Consider the following 22,316-nt stretch of genomic DNA (forward strand, 5'->3'; position numbering starts at 1 on the left):
TTCCAATTACATTATCGGGTTCAAATCTCAAAGGTTACGCAAAAAAGGAAAAGAAATAATCATGAAAGCATCCGCAATTGAATTTTTAACGCGAATTATTAGATTACTACTACCGATTTGGTAGATTATTATGACGTAAATGATTAAATTTAAATATATTGTTTGGAAATGCATATATGTCCAATATATTTGTCGATATAATTTGATTTATAATAGCAATTAAAACGATTATGAATTTAAGTATCGCAACAATTTCAATAAAGTTCAATATAAAAATTATAATTTTTTATCGATTCATATAAACATAGACGAAGATGAAGATGATGATCTATTTCAACACAAAGGAAGATTGATGTGACAAATATATTTTTTATTGTCATTAATATAAAAAACATTGGATTGTAATAACAACTCACAAATATATTCATTATTTTAATAATTATCTTGACTCATATGATGATAAATTAAGAAGTATAATATATTCTGAGAAAATTGCAGTTGATTCATAATACAATACTATAAATAAATTTAAAGTTAACATCTTTTGATAAGCAAATATCACTTCAAATTCAAATATCAATTGTATATATATATATATATATATATATAATATTAAATTAAATAGTGCAATTGTACTTTGATATTTATACGAGTCGATAATTATCGATAAAAAATTATAATTTTTATATTGAACTTTATTAATTTAATATATATATATATATATATATATACATTGATATTTGAATTTGAAGTGATATTTGCTTATCAAAAGATTGTTAACTTTTAAATTTATTTATAGTATTGTATTATGAATCAACTGCAATTTTCTCAGAATATATTATACTTCTTAATTTATCATCATATGAGTCAAGATAATTATATAAAATAATGAATATATTTGTGATTTTGTTTATACAATCAATGTTTTTTATATTAATGACAATAAAAAATATATTTGTCACATCAATCTTCCTTTGTGTTGAAATAGATCATCATCTTCATCTTCGTCTATCTTTATATGAGTCAGGAATGCAATTCAAGTTTGATATTCTAGTTTTGATGTTTATCGTGAAGTCTTGTACTAATCTTGCCATAAAGGAAACTGTACCAATGTTTGAATTGATTATATTTAAATAATCGCCATGTATCATGTTCCTATTATTACTCACTCAAACTTTATTTATTTTAATCTTGAGTCAAATCTAAAATCATTTGGTCTTATGTCTCAATATGTAATCAATTAAATACTCTTAAATGACAAATAATATAAATGTATAGATTTGACTAGTACTTTTTTTATTGAACTAATATTTATTAACTTCCTGAAAGAGAAATTTATGTTTTCATAAAAAAATGTTAAAAAGTGTTAAAATTTTCATCCACATTTAAGCTCATACTACCGAATCGGTTTCAAAAAATCAAATACTGTTCGAAAGATATTCGTTGGGAATGATACTAATTAGTTTCAGGTGAAAACCTACCGAGCCGTTTTCTTGTAATTAACTGTTGAAAAAAGAAATTAAGCCGATTTTTATGGAACTTTTTTTGGCGATATATATCATGGTCTTATAGAACTTACTGAAATATAACGGCCTCACGACAAGTAGTGTAATTTTAAAAATTCATCAAAGTTCGAGAAAATGAATTGTTTATTTTCATGTTTGTTAAAATTAATATTAGACGATTTACTTGGTTAACGATAGAGTACTTGGTCTTAATGAGCATACTAAACCATTAAAGTTCTACGGAAACTAGTTCAATTATAAAAATGGTTTATTTCTGAAAATTTGCTTTTAGAAAATACTTCGAGTTAAGATGTTCGTTCGTTTTCAATGATTTGAAATAAATCCACTCGGAATGCTTTTAATCACTCATAAATTAATTTATTTTACATTGATTAAGTCGATTATTTTCACATGTCCCGGGAAGTTCATGTAACTTGCCTCAAGGGTAAATACCAATACCAACTAGTTTTGTTATCATTTACGTACACACATTATTTATTTGAGCGAATGTCTATCATTCAATACCATGACTACTTAGATCAGATTTCAAAGCTTAGCCAACCATTCAGGTAGCGATGGTTAAAAAGTTAAACCAGATTGTCTCCAGGCAGTCGTTTTAATATAATTATGTTACGCACTTCTAACGAACAAGTTCAATTAATTATGAAACGAAACGACAACGTCAATTTCAGGAGATAAATCGAATTGATAATGAATAGTGGAGTTCAAATAATAATTTGACTATATCTATTTACTTTACGGATATTACGAATTTATTTCGGAGTATACCCATAGTTTTATATTATTATAAGGTCTGTGTTAGGCACGTAACATATGACATATGACATTTAATCAATCGGAAGAGTCCGCGATTGTCGGCAATGTTCGCTCAGCAAGTGCGTATCAGTATTTTGTCTTCCACTAGCAGTCCATGTAGTATAAGGTTTATGGTTGAATGAATCCTATAAACAGATTATGCCTTCGTGAGTATAATCGAAATAACGATTCTATAGTAATATTTTTTTATATCCATTTTATTAGTTGATAAGGGAATGGATCTAAAAGTGGACAGGTTTAACAATGAAACAACCACGTTGCGGTCAACCTAGAAGGAAACGCGTAAACGTTGAAGTGTAAGCGCGTCTATTCGTGAATAACTTGAGCCTCCCTACTCGAGGCAGTCTAGCATCTTGAATGTGCCCAGAACATCTTTAAACCGCATTCTCCACAAAGATTTACATTTAAATTTAAATATATAAAAATTAAACTCGCTCTCAGGCTAACGAAATAAAGCGAAGTTCTTGAAATGCACCAATAATTTACTGACAATGGTCCATATTCTTATTAAGATCAAGGAGGGATTTCTCTCCGTCAATAATGAGCAATGTATCGCCATGCTAAAAAAGTTTCTAAAACATATCACATCGTTGACGACTCATTGAACGCAGTTCGCAAAATTTTTGTTCAAACAATAACGTCGCCTTGTATTGTAATGAATTTTATCTTTGGAGATACTTTAAAAGTAAAGTTTTCGATTGCAAAATCATTTACGAAAAGGTCAGGTGTCATTGAAAATTTCCGCTCCAAGTTACAGCAATGTCAAAATAATAGTCAGATATGAATGTAATTTGGGAAATTATAATTTTTGTGTATACTGTTATAATAGTCAAACAATATTTATTATTATTTAACAATTTAATCTAGTGTTTCTCTAAATGATACTAAATCGATATTTTTCGCATCTGTTTCAGAAGTTATAAATGGTATTTTATTTGTTTCAGATACGACTATGATGTTCTTTTGGCCAATTCAACTTTTTGTCTGGTACCACGAGGAAGACGTCTGGGTTCATATAGATTTTTAGAGGCATTACAAGCTGGCTGTGTTCCTGTATTATTGTCAAATGCATGGGCTTTGCCGTTTCAACAGCAGGTTATAATTTACATAAGCTTTTAATAAATTAGAATATGAATATGGTTTTTCAATATTTTCGCTTCAGAATAATTGATTTCTTAATTTGATTTCTAAAAATAGTCTATTTGTTTTAATAGTATATTTTCCTATAAGCAAATGAAGAAAGTTTGTGATATATATATATATATATATATATATATATATATATATGTATTAATTTTAATTTTATTTTGCAATCTATATATATATATAATTACATTGAGCAGAGAATGCTAACAAATGGCTAACAAGTTGTTTACAATTAGTTGTTTACAAATTAGTAGATACCCCCAGTAGCGTATCTACTAAAGCTAGTATAATAAAAAAATCTATAAACAAAAGTAAAAAACACTAAAATATAGTAAAATGAAAGTATTATAATTAATTAAACTATATTAGGACTCCAGGTATTTTTCTTTTAAGCCTGGTCGGTTGGCCTTTCTGGTATAAACGACATGCTAGTTGGTTAGGATATTTAAATTAAAATTATGGTAAAAATTAATTTCTTTCAAATGGGCTTTTGTTTTTGAAAGTTACAACACTAACTCAGGAATAGTGTTTAATAATAAATTAATTATTGATCATATATTTTTTCTGTCAATGCTAGTTACAATCATATCTTTTATAAACTTTTCATAAATAAAATAGTAAATGGATATACGTTCTTAATTGTTTACTGCTTTATAATTTATTGTGTAACTTGATAGAACAGAAGACTATTGGGCCGCATGGCATCGTGCCTTAAGGCAAATTGCCGGAACTCCTCGTACCAAAATTATTTTTTTAAAAAAGATTAACATTTTTGAAAAAAAATTACTTTGGAAATATTAGATTTTTGAGAAACTATAAACTTTTGACAAAAACTTACTTTTTTTTGAAAAAAAAAAGACTTTTTAAAGAAAAATTTATTTTGAAATATTTTGGAAATTCTGAACTTTTTTTTCAAAGCAATCGTACTGCTTTAACTGCATAGAGACAAAATATCGAAGCGCGTAAGCGCAGCGTCGCCGTCTAACGGATGTTGCCAAAATGTTCAGAACGTTTTGAAACGTAAAGATATATAAAAATTTTCATTTTAGATTTTTTTGCGATTACTATATCTTGCCCTACTGGGAGGTAGTATCCTACTAGTAAATGAATAATTTATTTTCCAATTTAATAGAGCAGAAGCGAAAACATTTGTTTTAATTGTTCCTTTTCCTTATAATCAGCTGAGTAAGGTTTGTGATGTATAAATTAAAATCGTGATCTTTCTTCTGGAAGTTGCATTACTAACTCAAGATAGCGTTTAATAATAAACGACTTAATTAACGATAACATCCTTTTCGTGCAAAAGTTCTGGAAGCTATTATGAGGTTAAATGCAAAAAAAATGATAAAAGAATCATGTTGGTTTCATGTTTAAATTCACTTATGTGTTTAAACAGCGTATGATGCACTGCAATAATTATAGCTTGCGTGCAGAAGCTTTTAGTATCACGTGCTGAACACTTATAATATTATTGAAATAATTGTTGCAGCGTTTGGCATTGAAATTCCGTTGTTCGAAATATTATAGGTTGACATGATCATTTCATTTCTCATAAGTCATTTCATTCGTAACGGATTTTTTATTTGATTTTTATCTGTTGTAGGTGATTGACTGGTCCCAGGCTGTGTTGTGGGCGGATGAACGGCTTTTACTGCAAGTTCCTGACTTGGTGCGCTCAGTAAGCGCCGATCGAGTACTCGCTCTTCGTCAACAAACACAAGTACTGTGGGAACGATATTTTTCTTCTATTGAAAAAATTGTTTTCACTACTTTAGAAGTAAGTATATAATGCTTATTGTAGATATGTTTAATTTAGTCTCAAGATACAGGTAACCCCTGCATTTAAGTTTAAGAATTGAGACTATCCCCCTCATAACACGGTACTTTCGGGTTTGCATAATACGGTTTAAGAATTGAGGAAAGTAAGAAATATAAAATAAGAAATATAGTAATACATATGAAAAGCAAACTTTACTTAATCTAAAATTAGTAAAATCGCCGTACAATAGTTCAATAAATGTGATGAAACTAATGCAAAAGATAACTAATATGATTTTAGAGCGCGTACGTTCTATAAAAAAAAAATTATAGGATTTTCTGAAAAGTATATTAAATAATTCTTAAGTAATTCTTTAAATAAAATGATCATAAAAGTTTAATGAAGTTAAGTTTGCATGTGTTAATATATAAATATCTTTTCGCTAAAAGCAACTGATAGCAAATATAATTTTTTTTGCAAAAAATAATGCACGGATCTGGAGGTAGTATAGAAAACTGCTCAGAGGATCACGTTGGATAGCACTTACCTTTTAATAATAAAAATTATATAATTCAAGTTTAACTTGAACACTATTTATTATAAAATCAAGATACGTAGCATGTTTTTTTTTAAATTCTTGGAACCTAACCCCTCTTTTTGTACTAATTTTTTGTCCCTTATAAAACGGATTTGCATAACACGCTAGTTTTCTGGAACGTATCTACCGTGTTGTACGGGGGTTACCTGTGTCTTTAATTTAGTCTTAAGATACAGGTAGCTTTCGCATAACATGGTACTTCTATAAAACGGATTCGCTCTAACACGGTTTAAGAATTGAGACCATCTCCCTCATAAGGCGGTACTTTTAAAGCACTGGCTTGCTCGAACACGTTTTGAGAATTGAGCAAAACCCTAATAAAATATAAAATATAGTAAAACCTATGAAAATCAAATTTCATTTAGTGTATAATTAGTAAAATCGCCTTACAATATTTCAATAAATGTTATGAAACTAATGCAAAACCTAACTAATTTGATATTTATTATTCGAGTCCATACATTCTATCGAAAAAAATTCTGGCCTTATCCGAATAATTAGTGGATCAGTCTGTTCGGACGTCTTTTCGTTTTATTATATTAGCCATGAAGGTGACAAACTTCAAGGCGTTAAGCTTTACACGGAATGGTTGCTACCTCTGGTAGATGGAGTAGTGGAGTGTTTTAATTGAAACTCGTTGTCCACTTCAAAAAGTAAAGTCCTTAACAACATGTAAATAATCAATAAAAATAAATATATCTTCTTTCATTATAACTTAGTAAAAAATCAGTGATTGTAATTAGAACTGCAACAAATACATAATATACAAACAAATCAGTTTTTAATACAGTCCACAGCTACAAGGGTTAAATTATAACCCAACAACCTGAATTACCGAAGGAGAGTTTTAATAAATTCTATAACTACGTAACATAAAGTACACAGTCTTAAACAAAGATTCTTTAAATAAAATGAGCATAAAATTTTAATGAAGATAACTTTGCATGTGGTAAATATTTAAATATATTTGAACTAAATGCAAGAAATTGCAAATATATTTTTTTTGCAAAAAATATTGCACAGATCTGGAGGATATCTTGCAAAAAAATGATCGTGCTGGATAGCACTCACTAAATTAATAAAAAATTAATAAATATAACAGTACTTAAGGGGCGCCCACTAATCACCTGAGCGAGTCTTTAAAGATTTTTGGACGATATAGGGAGGGGGGCTATTGGTGATACATGGTGATATTCAAAATTACCTCCTCTACCCCACCAAATGTCACGTGTATTTTTAGTTACGTGAAAAAAATGTAATTTTTTTGAATTTTTTTGGAAAATGTTTGAAATTTAAAAAAAAAAATTAGTTAAAAAATAAATACACGTGATATCTTACTATACTCCTCCCTCCCCCACGTGATATTTCGTGATTTTTTCATTTTTTCTTTCCTCCCCCTAAAAACCTCATGTGATTAATGGACGCCCCCTTAGTTAAAAAAATCATAATATTTACCATGTTTTTTGAATTCTTGGAACGTAACCCCTCTTTTTGTACTAATTCTTTGTCCCGTATAACACGGATTCGCATAACACGCCAGTTTTTTGTTATCTGTATCTGTAATTACTATAGAAATGACGATACTAGTTGGCCATGAAGTAGTTTAAATATTTGAGTATAATTTTAATGACTTAATGATAACACTTTTGTTGGCTACAATCGGAATGCTGGTAACCCCCGTACATCACTATAGTTCCAAAAACGTACCGTGTAATGCTAATTCGTGTTATATGAAACAAAGGACTAGTTTGAAAATAGGAGCTAGGTTCTAAAAATTTTAAAAAACATGCTATATATATTATATTTTTGATAAAGATAAATATATATAACACGAGATAACGTGAGAATTTTCTTTTTGGCAAGATATCCTCATCTCTGAATATATTTTGTATTAGGTATCTTCAGATTCGTATTAGTTTCACTTATGCAAAAATTCTAAAATTTATTATTGTTTTTTGATTTTTTTGAAAAGATGTTTATATAATCCTTTTAAATTTGGCGCTCATATATGACTTAACCTAGGTAGACACTAGAATGAAAAATGTAAAATGAGGTATTTTTTTATGCACTAGTTTCACCATGATTATTGAGCTATTGTACAATGTATTCACTAATTTTAAATTAGATTAGGTTTAGCTCAATTTCCAAACGTGCTAAGGATGTACCGTGTTATAAGAGGGTTACGTGTGCGTGCAATACTAACCACTTGATACATCTATAATAAATGTCAGTTATTATTTTTAAAAAGAAACTTATCCTATCATAATTGAATTTGCTCGTTAGACTAATTTCTTTTTTTCTATATTTTTTGTGTAATATAGCTGATTATAGTACTGAAAGTAACAATTTTTACAATTATATGAAGTGATTTTCTTTAATTTATTTACCACGCTTATATATCTGTTCTCAAGTTTAACCAACATTGAATTTCTTTATTTACTTTATCATAAACTTTATTTTTATTCAATTTTATTCTGCAATCTGTATATATTATTACATTGCAGAGGATGCTGACAAGTATATGGTAAAATAGTTGATTACAAATTAGTAGATATCCTTAGTGGCATATCTACTAGAGCTAATTAAAAAACACTGTAAACAAAAGGGAAGAAAACAATTAAATATTCTAAAATTACCATAAACTTAAACCTAAAATTTAATCAACTATTACAACTTATATTACTTTTATTATAGATAATCCGCGAGCGTTTACCAGGAGAGCCTGTTCGATCGGGTCTGGTATGGAATACGAATCCTGGCGCACTTTTGACTTTAACCAGATTCTCAGATTCGTGGGCACGATATCCATTTTACCTGGACGCTTTAGGAGCTTCACCAAGCGCGGGATTCACAGCAGTCATTTATTGTCAGCTTGGTGCTGTTACTGGTGGTGCACCAGCTTCCGTTCTTCAGCGGCTTATTCGAAATGTTGCTCGAAGCAAAAGTGTGCAGAGGGTATGTTGTATATTACCTAGGTCTAGACATTGGAATATTACTTCAATATATGTGCATCGTACATATAATTAGCATTAAAATTCATAACGCTAACTTCTCAAAAGAAATAAAATATTTTAAATACATTAATAATTGTCAAAAAACAATGTAATGCAAAACAGGAATATATATGAAAGATGAGATTTTTTATTTACATGTAATTTGCATTTGAAGCGAGGTTAATATCAATAAAATGTATATTAATTATGATTATACAGTGCATATATATTGATGTGAGACTCCAATATCTAATATCCACTGATGATATGTCAAAACCTTTTAATCATTAAAGATTATTCTATAAATCGACTTTTTATTGATGTATCACTTTCGTATATATATTTATATCAGAGAATTTATTCATATATATATCAAATATTTGTAATAGAATTGTTATTGCCATTCGATAGTTTAAAAGCCAACTAAGAGCCAATATAATCAGTATGATAAATATTCAATATATTTTACATGTTTAGGTGAAATTATTTATTTGATTCACGCGTATTTACAATTTGAGAAACGCAGTGTGTATTTTTCTAATCAGACCTGTTAATTATATTGGTAAATATTTATTTTGCGTTTTACCTTTGTTATGTAGCAATGGAAATTAATATTGTATATTTACCTTAATTAGATTTATTTTAAAGATAAGCAATAATGAACATTAATTTTAGCATCTATAAACGTTATTAAGTTGCTATTTTACTCAAAAATTATGTTTATAATATTTTTCAGATTATTATAGTCTGGGCAAATGAAAAAAGTCCACCTGCTAGAAATCGATGGCCTCCAACGCCGACATCTGTACCACTAAATATTTTACAAGCTCCTGTTACCCTTATTTATTCAGATGATATCAGGTAAATAAAATTGATGTTATTAATAAAATTGAACCCACAAAGACGAACCAATCAGAAAAATATATAAAATCGTAAAATTTTTGTAATTTAGTAATAACTAAAATTTCATCTAACTAACATCAGTCTTAAATCAACACACAAAGGGAGTAATATCTAAAATTTCATCTAACAAACATTAGTAATAATTCAAACTTCAACTTAGTAACATATCATCTATAAATATTAATATCATATTATTTCATTTAAATCTACAACAATTAAACTACTTATCTTGTAATCAGTCTGATATAGCCCTTATCTAAATATATCATCAATCAAAAAGTGTAATTTTTAAGATAGTTCGGCAGCATCTCGGTGGATCACGAACTTCTATACATTTTTGTAATCTAATTTGTAACAACAAACTAATTTATATTTCAAGATAAAACATTTTTAACTTTTAGTCATTTTAAACTAGATAATAATGCACTCTAGTTATCCTATTTAAGATTTTATTATATATTAATTTTATATATTTTTAGCGGTGGTAGTGGAGGTATATCGAGGCGTTTCTTACCACATCCTTTGATAACGACTGACGCAATTTTATCATTAGATGAAGATGCCCTTTTAACAACTGATGAAGTAGATTTTGCATTTTCTGTTTGGAGAAATTTTCCAGATAGGATAGTTGGATATCCTGCCCGTGCTCATTATTGGGATGATGCCAAGGTATGTTAACTATTATAAATACCTGAAAATTGTATTAAATGTAAACATTGTCATTATATAAAATTAATTCTACAGAGTACATGGGGTTATACATCCAAATGGACCAACGAGTATTCAATAGTATTAACTGGGGCTGCTTTTTATCATAGATATTACAATGAATTATATACGCGTTGGTTAAGTCCTCTTCTTCACAAAACTGTAGAGCAAAGCGATAATTGTGAGGACATACTGATGAATTTTTTGGTAGCTCATGTCACCAGAAGACCACCTATCAAAGTGACGCAGCGTAAACAGTACAAGGAGGCTCCAGCTGGAGGCGCAAGGTATAAATTTAATTTCATATTATAAAATAGAACATTTGTTATATATATATATATATAATATATATATATATATATGTATATATATATATATAATTGAAAACTTTTTAACGAAAATATAAATATAATACTGTCTGCATTTTGTTGGTAACTTTTAAAAGATTTAATGATTAATGTATATATTTGAAATTGCTAATTTGTAATTGATAGTCTATTAACAAATAATTAAATCATTATTTGTAATGTTATAGCAACCGTTTTCAAAGAATAAAGTTGATTTGACAGTTTGAAATATAATAATAATAATGATATTATTCAATAAGTGAAAGTTTAAGACTTATTGATTAATAATCTAGATGTGCTGGAACATTAAACATATATATATGTATATATGTCATTTATTTATTTATTTATTAATTGCCTATAGCAATAATACAATATAATTATATTTTAAAGTGAACAAATTATAAACTAAAGATAATATATGACAAAATTAGAGTATTAATAGTTAATATATAGCTTTGTATATATACATAACACTTAATATAAATTACAAGTATATAACACTAAATAAAAACTAAAATATTAAAGATTTAATAAACTATAAATTACTACTTAAAACAGTCATTCAAGGATAATTTTTCGGGCTTGATTTTTTATATTACTCATGGACAGACAGAGTAATATGTGAACCAAAGTATTTATATTTATGTACATAAACTAAAAAAGGAAGATATTTTATACAATTTTTATTATTTCCATACATTTCGACATAAGTTCTTATGTTATCTTCAACTAATAAAAACTGAAGTAAACTAAAATAATGTGTTACATATTTTCTCGGATAGTCTTGAAGATCAGGATATAATTAATATTATATAAAATATCTTCCATTTTTATTTATTACAGGTAATAATAAGAGAATAATTAGATTTTTTTAATTTCTCATAGGTAAGTTATAGCAACTGCAAAAAAATCGAAAATGAAAATGTTTATAAATTTTTACGTTTCAAAGGTTTCTAACATTCATACCTTAGAAAAAATGGATGTATGTGTGTGTGTGTGCGGATAAAAATTTTCGTCGACGATTTCGGGAACGCGGATCAACCGATTTGAATAATTCAAAAAAACATTCGATTCATATTGATAAGGAGACGTGCAGAATCGGTCCATTAGTGTTTACTGAAATATTGTATTGGGCATTTAAGGTATATACATTCTTCTCTAGTTTATCGTGTCACTTTAATATTGTATTTTCTCTGAAAAGCTTTTAACAAATTAATTTGTTATATTGAATATCTATATCACACTGTAATGTAACAACATATTATGGTACCATGATCTAATAACTTTGAATCGAGAACTTGAACTTGGATTTTAATTTTCTTATTATTTAACAACACGTGTTCATTAAACTATATGTATAATAAACTTAACTTACTATTTTTCACTCAAGGTCCCCATGGAACGATCCCGATCATTTCATTCAGCGTCAGAGCTGTTTGAACACGTTCGCTGCGGTGTTTGGTTACATGCCATTACTTCGTTCTAGTCTTCGTCTGGATCCTGTGCTTTTTAAGGACCCTGTTTCAAATCTACGCAAAAAAATACCGGCAGATCGAATTAGTCGGCAGTTAGCGATAGAGACAAGTGCAGGAACTAATAGCGAGGTGAGATGATACAAAGAACATTTGATGAGAAACTTTATAGTCAATATTTATAAGACATGAATAAAATATTCCATATAATATGTTTTCTACTAAGTATTTGTAATATTCAAGAAATTCTTTTCTACGCTTTTTTTCAATGTTTGGACGTTTTATTATATTGGCCATGAAGGTGACAATCTTTGTGGTATTCAGCTTTTACACAGTCCCATTAAAACTCCACTATCCCCTCTGCCAGGGGCAGCAACCATCCCGTGTAAAAGCTCAATACCATGAAGATTGTCACCTTCATGGCCAATATAATAAAACGAAAATTCGTCCGAACTTGAACTGTAGTAGATTTCTTTATTATTTTTTCCAAGTGCAATCTGGTGACCCAAATTTACTTATTTATTTTGAATTTTTTTTTCATTGTCCCAATAACTGCGAAATTATTTCTTTATATGATACTTCACTTACCTGATTAACTTAATAACTTGATAGAACAAAAAGTTGAGATAAATGGTAAAATATTTTGTTTTTTTTTTTCTTTCAAGTGTGATAATGAATTTGGCTTGTAAAACGGTGAATAGAATTATATAAGAAATAGATTTTAATTAAATTTGGTAAAGATGACTTTATTTAATTTTGTAATTCTTTGAAATAATTTGTCCCAAGCAAAAGGTGCGATTTTTTTGCATGATTGTTCAATAAAATTCTACAAACGAAATTATTAAAACATAATAAAGCAATTAATTTATACAAAATTTTTATCATAAAATAAGTCTTTTATTACCATAAAAGATTTCTTTAGAAATAATTTCATGGTATGGTTCTGAAATTAAATAATGCCAATTTCAATGCCCAAATATTCTTTTTTATTATTCCTTATACTTAGTAGAAAACCATATATCATCGACCATATAATATCGAACTAATCCCAGTGTATGATTCTAGTACTGATTTATTGCTTTTTATACAACTCTATACTTCTATAACTGCCATAGAACTAGTAAAATGTACATATTGAAGCTTAATATAAGTTTTTTTAAAAAAATCATCACAAGTCCGACGCTAATAGGCAGCTTTGCTAATAAATAAACCAATATATACAAAATAAATAATGATAATAAATTAAATTGAAGATTGAAGATTATAACGAATCATGAATTAAACAAAGTCTTAGTAACAATAACACTATATGCAATTTTACCACTTGTTTATAAATATTGGATTTAATATAATCTTTTGTTATATATATATATATATATATATATATATATATATATATATACTTAATAAATGGACAAAGATTTAATAAAGACTGTTTGAAAATCCTTATACTCCTTATATTCAAATTTTAGTTTTGTAACAAGTAATATTTGAATAATTTTAATAAAATAAATTCTAAATTTAGTTTTAATATTTTGTATAAAAATGTAATTTAAAAAAAAAATTAGAGTTAAATTATTTGCATTTATATTATTTATTTATATTTTAATCTTTATATATAGAAAAAATTTAATCGTTTGTGCAGCATATCATTTTATAAATAGCTATACTGAAATATAAAGAGTAAGCTCTGTCAAATTGTATTAAGGGTTGCTGTCGGGAAGAATTACTTTATATATATATATATATATATATATATATATATATATATATATATATACATATATATATCAGACTATCAACATTGCAAAACTATATAGGAAATATGCTTCTTTATAATATCTGTGAATTTGTTTTTACATGTCAGTTTAGTAAAACATCTTATTTTTGCTATCGTTGAAACAAAATAATCATATTGCTAAGACAATAATGACAAATTTATGCAAAAGTTCTGTTCACGAATTTATGGTTGTGAGCTATTCAAAAAATAGTCCATAGTTTCCCATTTATACAATTGTAATTGCTATACAGCTTCATTTATTTTCTTTTCAATAAAATATTTTACGATGAGAATAATAAGCGAAATACCCTAATTCTAATAAAGTATTTCTTCCTGAATAATAGTAATAATTAAAAACATATCATCCAGCATACACCATACTTTAATACATGTTTAATGTTTAAGAATTTCATACCATATAATTAACAATTGTACATAAATATATTTAATTGGCATAGTGGCATAATCATAATGTTTTGAGGTGATTGTAAATAAGTAGTTTCTTATACTCTACATTTTATGGCGAAATTAGAGTTTATAATAATAATGTGATTATTCTAACGTCTAAATTTTGTGAAGTAGACATTCCATGATGTTTTAATAAAATAATTAGTGACATAATTTGGCCTAAAACATAGAATTTTGTATTATGAGTTTATTCAAAATTATGGTGAACAATGCTAAACACATTTAAGCGTGATTAATACATAAAAATATAATTTCACATCACTTTTAGTAAGGAAAAATTTTACCTTGTTGTATATATATATTTATATATATACATATATATATTATATATATATATATATATATATATATATACATATATATTTCTGCAATCAGTTCTAATATTTCTTAAAGAAGTTGCTTTTTCATCGCCAGTTGAGGATCTCTCATTTTTGGAAAATTTATTTTAAATTATTTTAATTTATGTATTTGCAAAAACTTAATGTATTAGCATTCGAAAAGCTAATCATGTTTTAAAATTTTATATATAAATTAAATATACAGTTGCAATTAGTTTCTAAATGCCAGTCATATAAATCTTGTTATTCTCAACTGAGAGACACATAGTACAATGGGTTCCTTACGTTTGATTTATATCACTCAATTGCAGATTTACATAAAATATATTTTCAAAGTAAAATAATTATGTCTAAAAATCAGTTATAGGTTTTGAACTGTGATTTTATGCTCGTAATTTCCAAAAGATCACATTCGTTTTATCTATTTTATCTATTTCAACAATTATTTTATTGCCATATTATTCTAGTACTTATCCTGCTTCTTGATTATAGGCGTTTGGAGCTAGTTTTATATTAAATACTAATAATAGCTATTTTACATATATATTGTGCCATAAAACTCATTGTATTTACCCGTGTATAATGGTATACGTTAATGTTTTGTGTTATAGTACATGGGGTTTAATACATTATCATAGAGCAGATCAAAACTATATAATAATAACACATAATTTTATATATTTTTTGTTATTGCATTTATATATTTCAAGTGATAAAGCAAGCAGCTCTGCAAATATATTTTGGTGTCCAGTAGTCATTATGGAACATACATTTTATATATCTACAAATTTTTGTGAAAGTACAGTCAATATGTGTGTTTATTTTGATACTGATATTAATTACACATACTTTTTTTAATATTTTATCAATATTAGGTGACTTTATTGTATAATATCACGGTTTTGTTCATAACATTTTATCTAACAAAAAATACACAAGTACCCTTCTCTATTTATTTGCTTAAACTAGTTTATATTCACAAAAAATAGTATATTACAATAATTATTTACGATTATGAATACATTATTAAATAAAATGTATAGATGCTTTATTAATCGTGAAATAATTATAAGCAATGTGTAATGTTAATGATATATTTTATATATTTATGACATTTTCAAAACATAAATAAATTAAAAGTGTCATAAGAAGTTATGTTTCGCCCTGTATGAATTATTTTTATATATGTTGAAAAAAATGCGTAAAAACTATGTAGTCAATAACATTGTATGTAGGTACACCAAAGGTATTGAGACAGACGACATGTAATGAAAATATGTACTTTTTACAAATTAACGTTTTAATAAATATCATTTGTTACGAAAATAATTATTAGCCATTTTTATTTCAATATTGTTTGTGGTTTAAGATAAGGACCCAGATTTTTGATTAACCCATTCTTCATATCAACTGAATGCTCCATACTAAAAGAATCATTTGTTGTGAAATATCAGTTTTTATTAAATACCAAATTGTTAGTCTTTGTTATATTGGAAAATTATATGCCAGTTTTTTTAATACTAAATTTTAGTATTGTAATAGCCGCTTTATAACCTTAAGAATATTTAGCTTTTATTCCTGAAATCTAAAAGAAGCTTTGAAAGCTCGACAAGAAAATAACAAAATCAAAAATTTAAATATTGTGCTCAGAGCAAATCAAATATTGAAATTTGATATAAGTATTGAATCATTTCGGATAATTTTTTTAAAATAGATATTAAAAGTAAAAAATGGAGATCTATTATAAATTAAGATTTTGAAAAGCATTTTTCGGGAAATAAATAATTTTCCGTTTTATTTTTTACCAAATATTCATTTATCCATGGATTATTTGTAACAAAGTTTTTGCCGTTTTATTTTGATCAAATATTCAAAGATATCTATTCATGGATTATTTTTAACAAAGTTTTTGCCGTTTTGATAAGGAAGCAAAACATTATTACAAATCATTACTTTAGCCTCAACATAATTGATCTAAAACTATAATTGACTATATTATAGTAGTGGGTGTATGGCATTGTGCCTTAAGGCAAATCGCTGGAACTTCTCATATCGTAACGAAATGTTCGAGGAATATTAAATGTTTTCAAACAGATTTTTATAAATTCTGTAATATCGTCTAATATATATTAAATTTTTATTTATCTAATTAAAGTTATTGACTTAAAGTATATAAATGAGCTTTCACCATAATTTAAATTGAAATCCGTATTATTTTCGATATTCAAAAAAAAATTGAAATGGAATTTTTTTTCCAAAAGCAATTATTTCGTAAACACAAGCAGTTTTTTGAATCACTCAAATCGAGTGCTTATTTCTCTCAAATACTGCCATTTTTTGTACATTTAGGTCTGTATCTTCTAAATAGTTGGACATGCCTTTACTAAAAACTAATTACCCCTTCTCCCCGTCATTACAAATGGAATGTTTTTTAGATCATTCAAATCGGATGCTCCGTTCTCTCAAGAACTCGATTTTAATTTCTGCACTCTTACACATCTTCGTAACGGCTGGACCTGCCTTTGACAAAAACTAACCAGCACATCTCCCTATCAATAGGAATCGAATGTTTTCGGATTTGAAATGTCGGTTTGAATGGTTCAAATTCAAATTGGTTGATCCGTCCGCTCGAAAACGTGAACGAAAAAATGCGAACACACACACACATCTATTTTTTCTGAGGTATTCTAAAATGTTCAGAAACCTTTAAAACGTGGAGAAATGCAAATATTTTCATTTTATATTTTTGGTTCATTACTATAACTACCCTACGGGAAGTTAAAAATATTTTTTATACATTTAATGAGAACTATTATGAAATATCTTAAATAAAACAGATCCTATATTAAAATTAGTCGGTAATAAGTTTAGTACCACATTTAACAATAATACAAAACTTTTATAAATCGACCCTTATTTTAATATATTATTGTAATTAATATAAAATTGGGCCCTTAGGAAGGGTTAGGATTCTTCACAAACATAAAAAAAAATTTCATTGGGTGTCTCCGTGGCCGGAGGGACCTTATAGTTGATACGCCACTAGAATTTAAAGATACATTTAAACTTCAAATTGTATGAATCTAGTTATTAAGAGAAATATTTGATACACATTCTGTTCTTCAAATTTATTATTATTTATATGTACAAAATATTCTTACCACATTGTTATAATCAATAATATCCAATTTATCTATTTCGACACTAACCTACGCAATACGATGTGATAATATAAAAGGTTTATTATCGAAAACATTTGATAACTTATAGAAAATATAATAGGTTTATACGTTATATTAATTTTCACGCGTCTTTTTTATTGAAAATGTAATGTGATTAAAATTTATATTAAATATTACAAGTTAGTTTTATTGAAAGTATATATTTATAATAATACTAAATATAGATTTTTAAAATTTTATTTTGATTATTGATTTTGATGATATGATTTTATCAACTCCCCGTAGGGTAAGTGAAGTAATAGTAATCGCAAAAAATCGAAAATGAAAGTTTTTATATATTTTTACGTTTTAGAGGTTTCTGAACATTTTGGTTTACCTTATTATTATAAAAAAATGGATGCATGTGTGCGGATACAAATTTTCGTCGACGATTTCGAGAACACGGTTCAACCGATTTCAATTATTCAAAAAACATTCGATTGCTGTTGATAAGGAGACGTGCTGATTAGTTTTTGGCATAAGCAGGTCTAGCCGTTTCGAAAATACGGGGCAAAAAGTGCCACAAATGGTAACTCAGTTTTTAAGAGAACGGAGCGTCCGATTTTAATAATTCAAAAAACATTTTACTTTTATTGATAAGATGAACAACTGATTAAATTTTCATTAAGGCAGGTCTAGCGGTTTCAGTGATCTAGTAAAGAAAATTTAAAAAAAATGCCATTTGGCGATCAAAAATGATCATTAGATATATGCACATCAAATTATCAGATATTTTATAGAGATTTTAACAATAGGTATAAATTTTGTTTACATTCCTATGGGTTCCGTACCAATGTTTATCAGTTAAACGTCGACGCGGCGCTTACGCGCTTCGATATTTCGTCTCTAATTCTCTATGCAGTTAAAGCAGTATGATTGATTTGAAAAAAAGTTCAGAATTTCCAAAATATTAAAACATTTTTTTCAGTCTTTTTTTTTTCAAAAAAAAGTAAAGTTTTGTCAAAATTTTATAGTTTCTCAAAAATCAAATTTTTTCAAAAATGTTAATCTTTTTTAAAAAAAATTTTTGGTTCTGAAAGTTCCAGCAATTTGCCTTAAGACACGATGCCATGCGCCCCACTAGTTTTACTTCTATTGCCTATGGAGTAATCGTCGTACTGTACGTTGCTCTATCGTTCCCCTAATAGTAATTCACTATTTTTCACCCTTCAATTAGTTTTTAAATTCATATGCGTAAACTATTTATGCAATTTAGTATTTTTATAGAATTTTACAAAAATTAGTTTAAATTAAACAAAAATATTTTAATTAATCAAGAATAATGTCATTAATAAAATAATTGTTTATAACTTATTATTTACATAATAAGTCTTATATACATAATATATCTTATATTTAAGGAATATATAATTACTGAATATCACTTAATTGTGACATTTTTGTTATAAAAAATCCTAGTTGCACATTTATTAGCATAATTTTTATATAAAATAATAATTGAAAGATGTTATTTATATTGTCACTGCGTTTTGCTATTATATTTTTTTCTTCCTTTTTATTTGATTTGATTTTCAATACCCTCACTTTCAACTTTTATTATTATGTTATAATCTGATTGCTGAAAGTAAAAGTAACAAAAGAAAATAATAGGGGAGGCATATGATTTTTCAATAAATCAATAAGTCATCGAACACGAAAAAACAAATGCAAATTTATTGATTGTAATAAATTTTTGATTAAATTGTTGCTAACTAATTTATCTGCGTTGATTATTATTGCGAAGCGATTGCAATTGAGGAAGACTTGACAAGCTCGAAATCACGTGTTGGGGTATATCTCCAAGGGGTTGTTAGGGCGCAGACTCGGCCGATATTGATCCACTCGATAAAAATATAGAAATGCTCACAGCACGTTATTGCACTACAACAATAGGTTTGTTATCAACACGCAAGAAACTGAGCTTGTAAAATTTAAACATTAAATTAATTTAGAAAGAAAAAATATGTAGACAATTATTAATTATCATTGAGTGATAAAACTGCATTTATTCAACTATGTGTCTTGGGGCTTAGCAAGATGTGTGATTTTTGTGATAAAAATATACGCATAAGTTTATATTGAAGTGATATTTTCGAAATGCATTCGGTACCCTTGCGACATGGTTGCGCCGATTCCTGGTGCTGGAACCGAAGGGATAGAAGTCCAGAAGTGAGATTGTATGGCCCAGGTATGAGCGTAGCTTATTTTCATCCGAACTGGAGCAGTGGCACTGCAGGAGTTAGAGGTAATAGAATTTTAAACAATGGAAGATATTATTGGGAGCTTCGTGTATCTCAAAGGATTTTTGGTACCAGTATGATGTTCGGAATAGGAACGAAAAAGGCTCGATTGCACGCCGATGCTTTCATGAATCTGTTAGGGGAGGACGAGCACGGCTGGGGGATGTCTCACAAAGGCCTTCTGTGGCATGCAGGCAAATGGAATCATTATACAAAACCTTTTAAAGAAAACGAAGCTACAAGCGTCGGAGTTCTGTTTGACGGGATAGCTGGTACTTTGACCTATTATAAAGATGGAGTTTGTTTGGGAGTTGCTTTCAAAGGCCTAAATGAAATCCAAGAACCCCTGTATCCAATTGTTTGTTCTACGGCTGCTAAGACTGAAATGAGTCTCACGGAAATGCGTAGGGACTTCGTTAATCTCCAAGACCGATGTCGAGCTGAAATCGTTAAACGACTGAAAAATAAACGAGATATTGAAGATCTTATGCTTCCTCCCAGTATAAGAATTTATTTAGGAGAGGCGTTTGTCGATACTGTAAAACCATTTTTGCCTGTCAACGAATACGTTTTAAATAATTGTTAACAATATCGTGATATGTAATATGTAATTAGTGCAATAACGCATAGAAAAATTTATGGACGAAACTACACGTGTTGAAAGATGCTCGAACCAAGTTTTGAAATGATGTAAACTGTTGTTTACGTCTAAATATTTTTTTATGTGAAACTTTATACATGTGAGATTTTTAGATGAATGATATGTATTCATTTGTTAATTTATTCCTCTTATTTATATGTTAATTTATAAACACAGTTGTAATATTTAAACGTGTTGACTATTTATTTAATTAAGAAATTGATTTTGATGAGTGCATTTTGAATTTATATGATCGAAGAATGTGTAAATGATTCAATCTATTATTTTAAATATTTGTGTTCGATTTTTTTGAATAATTGTGCTAATAAGCTATGTGTAATAAAAATCGTAAACCTGATGTTTTCTCAGTGTGAATATTAAAATTGAGTTTATTGAGTTGTATGATAACAATTTTTAAATGTAACTAATTTCACAGCACAGCAATTGCAATCATACTTATAAGTATGATCTATAATTTAAATGAATGTGATGACTTATATAATTGACTATATTTATTGTTAGGAAAAATTGATTGATTTTTGTAACTTATCATTTATATTGGATTATAAAATTAATCCTGACAGAATTAATAACTTTTATTATTTTAATTTTATACGTGTATATTAATTAAATAAATTTTTTCAAACCATATAATAATATTTTAGTTTATATGTTAGTTTATTTTTCAGGTATCTTTCAGTTTATAGTTTTATATAATATATATATATATATATATATATATATATATGTGTGTGTGTGTGTGTGTGTGTGTATTCTGAGTGGATAAATAGATATTAATTTGGAAATATGAACAAACAACACTCTTTTTTGCACAAATTTATTAAATAATAATTTTCACAAACGTTTCGAGACTAGGTTTGTCTCATCATCAGTGTGTTATAATTTAAAATTTAAAATCAATTTCAAGTCACGCAATATCAGATCGGAAAGGAAGGATTAGGGTTCAGTTGAAAAATAGATGTCGTTAGGAGAAAAAATATTCTATGAAATAAGACGGTTTGTTCATAAAATTTGTTTTAAATTATTATAATTAAAAATATATGTACTATATATATATATATATATATATATATATATATATATATATACTTATATATACAAATGCATATATGCCCTAGGGCAGCACTACCCATTATTATTATTATATAAATGCATACCCATAGTACAAAACATCACATATACAAATACCTATATACCCACACATACATATACATATATAAATACACATATATATACATATACACATATATTTATATATATATATATATATATATATATATATTGTAGAGTTTCGAACAAGAATCCAAAAATAATAAAAAATAAAAAAACAAGAAAAA

At 27.2% G+C, this 22,316-nt stretch overlaps 2 protein-coding genes across 2 annotated transcripts in view; both read left to right on the forward strand.

The window, feature by feature from the left end:
* LOC113366316 (exostosin-1-like) overlaps positions 1–12,371 on the forward strand; it is a 38,847-nt gene extending 26,476 nt beyond the window's left edge. The window contains 8 exon segments of the mRNA XM_026607906.1: positions 3,287–3,432; positions 5,090–5,265; positions 8,540–8,800; positions 9,575–9,699; positions 10,221–10,410; positions 10,486–10,736; positions 12,190–12,334; positions 12,336–12,371. Of these exon segments, the coding sequence (XP_026463691.1) occupies positions 3,287–3,432; positions 5,090–5,265; positions 8,540–8,800; positions 9,575–9,699; positions 10,221–10,410; positions 10,486–10,736; positions 12,190–12,334; positions 12,336–12,371 (1,330 nt within the window).
* Positions 12,372–20,175: 7,804 nt separating this feature from the next.
* LOC113367040 (SPRY domain-containing SOCS box protein 3) lies at positions 20,176–20,904 on the forward strand. Its single transcript, XM_026608670.1, has one exon. The coding sequence runs from the start codon at positions 20,176–20,178 to the stop codon at positions 20,902–20,904; it is 729 nt and encodes a 242-aa protein (XP_026464455.1).
* Positions 20,905–22,316: the final 1,412 nt, after the last annotated feature.

Source organism: Ctenocephalides felis, unplaced genomic scaffold, assembly GCF_003426905.1.
Source record: "Ctenocephalides felis isolate EL2017-DRISC unplaced genomic scaffold, ASM342690v1 CF-g0.4_SCAFFOLD_01170, whole genome shotgun sequence".
Lineage (NCBI taxonomy): Eukaryota > Metazoa > Arthropoda > Insecta > Siphonaptera > Pulicidae > Ctenocephalides > Ctenocephalides felis.